We start from the raw sequence: 3,814 nt of genomic DNA, 5'->3' as shown, positions 1-3,814 counted from the left end.
ATCAGAAGTAACATAAAACTTACAAGTGATTAAAGTGTTTTGAAAAAAATCAGAAGCTGTCAAACAAGAGTCAGCATCTGCAAATTCAAGTGATTCTTGACTTTTTACATGAACAGTATGAATAAATACTTCTAACTTATAAATCCAGAAACCGGGATGTTAAGCTCGGCCAAACAGTCAAACACCCCCATTATTTTAAAAACGAAAGGAGTAAGCTGCAAAACTAGTTTCAATTGTACTACTTGGTTATGCGAAGCAGTGGAAAGAGAGTTAGAGAGGGAGTTTTAATGCTAATGCATGTACTTGTTCTGGCACAGTGTAAAGTAATATACAGGCTGGGTAAATGAAGGAAAAAGAAGAGATTTAAACTTTTTAATTGAATTAGATGGGAGTGTACAAAAAGAGAAGCAACAGAGGGCATTGATGAGCTCACAAAAATCTTTAATCTTCTTTCTGACCAAACACTGTCACACTTGCCAGTGGCATCAAAGGCTCTGATAGGCCAAACAAAGTAGTACTCCTAGTATAGTATCCTATACATGCTAATTAGTCTTGTATAGTGTTCTTCTGTATTTCCCTCTTTCTTTTCTTGTACTGCCCTTATATTTACTGTTCCACCACCACCCACCTCCACAGTTCTCTCTCTGATACTGTTCTGTGAGAGAGAGAGGGAGAGAGAGAGAGAGAGAGATAGGGAGAGATCTTGAGAAAAAGCTGTTTTGAATTAAAGGGAGATATGGGTTAGTCTAAACTGGAGAGATGAATTAGGGTCTGGGGTCTATATGAGTTGAGAGTGTAATGGAATATGGAGAGTTGAATGGCAGGGCTTTTAGGGAGAGACAGCAAAAAATTGCAGAGGTGTGGCAGATACACAAGGAGCAAGAAAACAGGGAAAAGCAAAGAGAGAATAGTATTACTCAGTAGGAAAAAGAACAAGTTTTGTGAATCAAAAGCTGGAAGAGGGAAAGCAAAACAACAAGGGTCTGAGTTTGGATCCTCAAAAAAACAATCTTCAGCTTCATTCTTACCATCAAAGCCATCACCAACACAATCTAAACCAAACATTAGACCAAATCTTGAGTTCAAGACAGCCTGTAGAAGAAGAAGAAGAAGACTTAAACTTGGAGAAACAAGAGCAGCCCACCTCATTTCATGGCTTTCAGAACCAGTTTTTTCAACAGGCTCAAGAACTCAATCAGCATCAGTTCTTGTACAGAGGTGGGGGCTTAGATGCACAGTCCTCAGAACTAGCACCACAAGGCCTCAAGAAGCGCTCTTACTTACCTTCTTCGTCGAAAGAATATGCGAGTTTGCGAGGAAAAATGGGAGACTCATCAGCTCAAAATCAACAAATTACAGCTTCAAGATTAGGGGGTTTAAGGAAAACAAGCAGCAGCATAGGAGGAGAGATTGTGGAGGTCCAAGGAGGCCACATTGTCCGTTCCACAGGCCGAAAAGACAGACACAGCAAAGTCTGTACTGCAAAGGGGCCGAGAGACAGAAGAGTCCGTCTCTCGGCCCACACTGCAATTCAGTTCTATGATGTCCAGGATCGCCTCGGATACGACCGCCCCAGTAAGGCGGTCGATTGGCTCATCAAGAAGGCTAAGGCCGCAATTGATGAGCTCGAGGAGCTTCCTGCCTGGACACCTACAACTGGTTCAATTCCCATTATAAACCCCCCAAATCAAGATCAATCTATGCATCATCAGCTTCAGCAACAGCAACAACAACAGCAACTTCATTTGCAACAACATCCACCAAATGACAACAGCTCGAGTTTCTTGCCTGCATCGATGGACTCTGACTCGATAGCGGATACAATCAAGTCCTTTTTCCCAATGAGTGCTTCAGCAGATACTAATACTTCAAATGCAGCTAATGTGCAGTTTCACCAACACAATTTTCAGCAGCATCCAAGAAGTACTAGTCAGAACCAAGACTTAAGGCTATCTCTTCAGTCCTTACAAGATCCAATGCTACTCCATCACCAAAACCAACATGAACAAACCACTGGCCTTTTCTCAGGTACTCATCAGATGAGTAATTTTGATGGTTCAGGGTGGTCAGAGCCTCCTTCTCACGATATCAGCAGGTTCTCAAGAATGGTTTCTTGGAATGCCGGTGGAGACACTGGTGGGAGTGGAGTAGAAGGAGGAGCTTTCGTGTTCAATTCGCCGTCTTCATCAATGCAAATGCAGCAGCAGCAGCAAGCACTGTATGGCCAGACTCAGTTGTTGTTTTCTCAAAGGAGACCCCTTCAGTCCAGTAACACACCTTCGATTTGTGCTTGGATCGACCCGTCAACATATGATCATCAAGCAGCTTCATCATTTCCATATCAACCATCATCAATGTCCGGAATTGGATTTGCCTCTGCTGGTGAATTCTCCGGGTTTCGGGTTCCAGCACGAATTCAAGGCGAAGAGGAGGAGCATGACCGCGTTTCAGACAAGCCGTCCTCTGCTTCATCCGATTCTCCCCAATGATTAAGTTCCGAAAGATTGTATTTTTCCTCTCCACTAGGTGATTCTTGATACGCCTTAATCAATTACTTAATTTGTTATGTTCATTTTGAATATATCTGTACTGTCTTTTATTTGCAGGACTTAAAACATATTATCAGTAGAATTGAAGTAAGCCAAATGTGATTGGGGCTTGTCAAATTTTCAACTGTTGGAAAAAAGCCGAGAGGAAGAAGAAATTCAAGTCGGTTCTCTTCAGTGGTAGCTACCGCAATAAGAACAAATCTGTGTGCATTTTCAGGTTTTCTTAGTGTGGTTTGCTAAATATCTGTTTTTAAGTTGTGTTCGATTTCAGTTTGATGTTAATGAGCTTATGCAGCTCTTAACTTTGTTACAATTTGCATTCTGTTTGTTTATTTCTGTTATTAGACCTTTGTATGCTATTTTCCGGTTTTTGTTTGAATTTTAAATTTTCTTGACTGGAGCTCTATCTAAAAATTGTTGCTTTGTTTATTTACCATATTTATTTTATCATCTTAAACACTTCTTCATGTTCCCAACTTAGGCATTTGTTTCTCAAGAATGCATCTCACATTTTCTGATGTTTATTGATGGGCAATGCAATACTAAGATATAGTTCTAGTTAAGGAATGGTCAATTTGAGAAATGAGAGAGTTTTATGTTTAATGGAACAACACTTGATGTTCCGAAAACCTAGACTAGATTGATTGAACAAATGGTCCTTTACATCCCTATCTTTGCCAAGAGTATTGAAATAACCAAGCAGGCAGATAACAAATTGTTATCTATCAACAGAAACTATTTTGTTGCCTAGTTAGTTAACAAGTGAATATATGATATGGAGCCTTGAATTTTTGAAACTTGTCTAGATTTAGCCTTTTCTTGATGGATTGACAACATTTTAGTAAAAGGCAAAGTAGAAATCAGCCTCATCACATTCATACAATCTGATTGTGCTGTTCCAAGAACTCTTATTATCCATAAAGGTTTGATTTTTATTCCTCCCACAACAGTGCTTGTGAATTGAAACATATGTTACTTTCAAAACAAATCAGATTTAGGTTTTGAATGAAACATTAGGTCCCCAAAAAGATTACTTGAGCATTAAGATCATGTTGTGAAGGTTTGAATGTGATGGGATATACCAAAGGTAGAACAAGTGGGGCTAAGTGGAGTCTGCTGAGGGAAGAATTGAGAATGGAACCCAATGAAAGGCATAAAAAGGTAAAAAGTGTGAAAAGCAGGCTCAATTATAGAATAAGAATACCTCCAATATAGGGTACTTGGCTACTTGCTCAATACATGGTCCCCCTTGACCCCTTCCCTTG

At 39.9% G+C, this 3,814-nt stretch overlaps 1 protein-coding gene across 1 annotated transcript; it reads left to right on the top strand.

Moving 5' to 3' along the window:
- Positions 1 to 225: 225 nt before the first annotated feature.
- On the top strand, positions 226 to 2,980 carry LOC108223700 (transcription factor TCP4). The gene is made up of 2 exons (XM_017398080.2): positions 226 to 2,526; positions 2,607 to 2,980. Exon 1 carries the CDS (start codon positions 1,323 to 1,325, stop codon positions 2,487 to 2,489), a length of 1,167 nt encoding a protein of 388 aa, XP_017253569.1. The 5' UTR covers positions 226 to 1,322; the 3' UTR covers positions 2,490 to 2,526; positions 2,607 to 2,980.
- The last annotated feature ends 834 nt before the right edge of the window (positions 2,981 to 3,814 follow it).

Source organism: Daucus carota, chromosome 5, assembly GCF_001625215.2.
Source record: "Daucus carota subsp. sativus chromosome 5, DH1 v3.0, whole genome shotgun sequence".
NCBI classification, from domain to species: Eukaryota; Viridiplantae; Streptophyta; class Magnoliopsida; order Apiales; family Apiaceae; genus Daucus; species Daucus carota.
This window is presented reverse-complemented; position numbering and strand designations above follow the sequence as displayed.

Excerpts from the sequence above, each read along its gene's own strand:
- LOC108223700 (XM_017398080.2), top strand. The coding sequence starts at position 1,323 with ATGGGAGACTCATCAGCTCAAAATCAACAAATTACAGCTTCAAGATTA.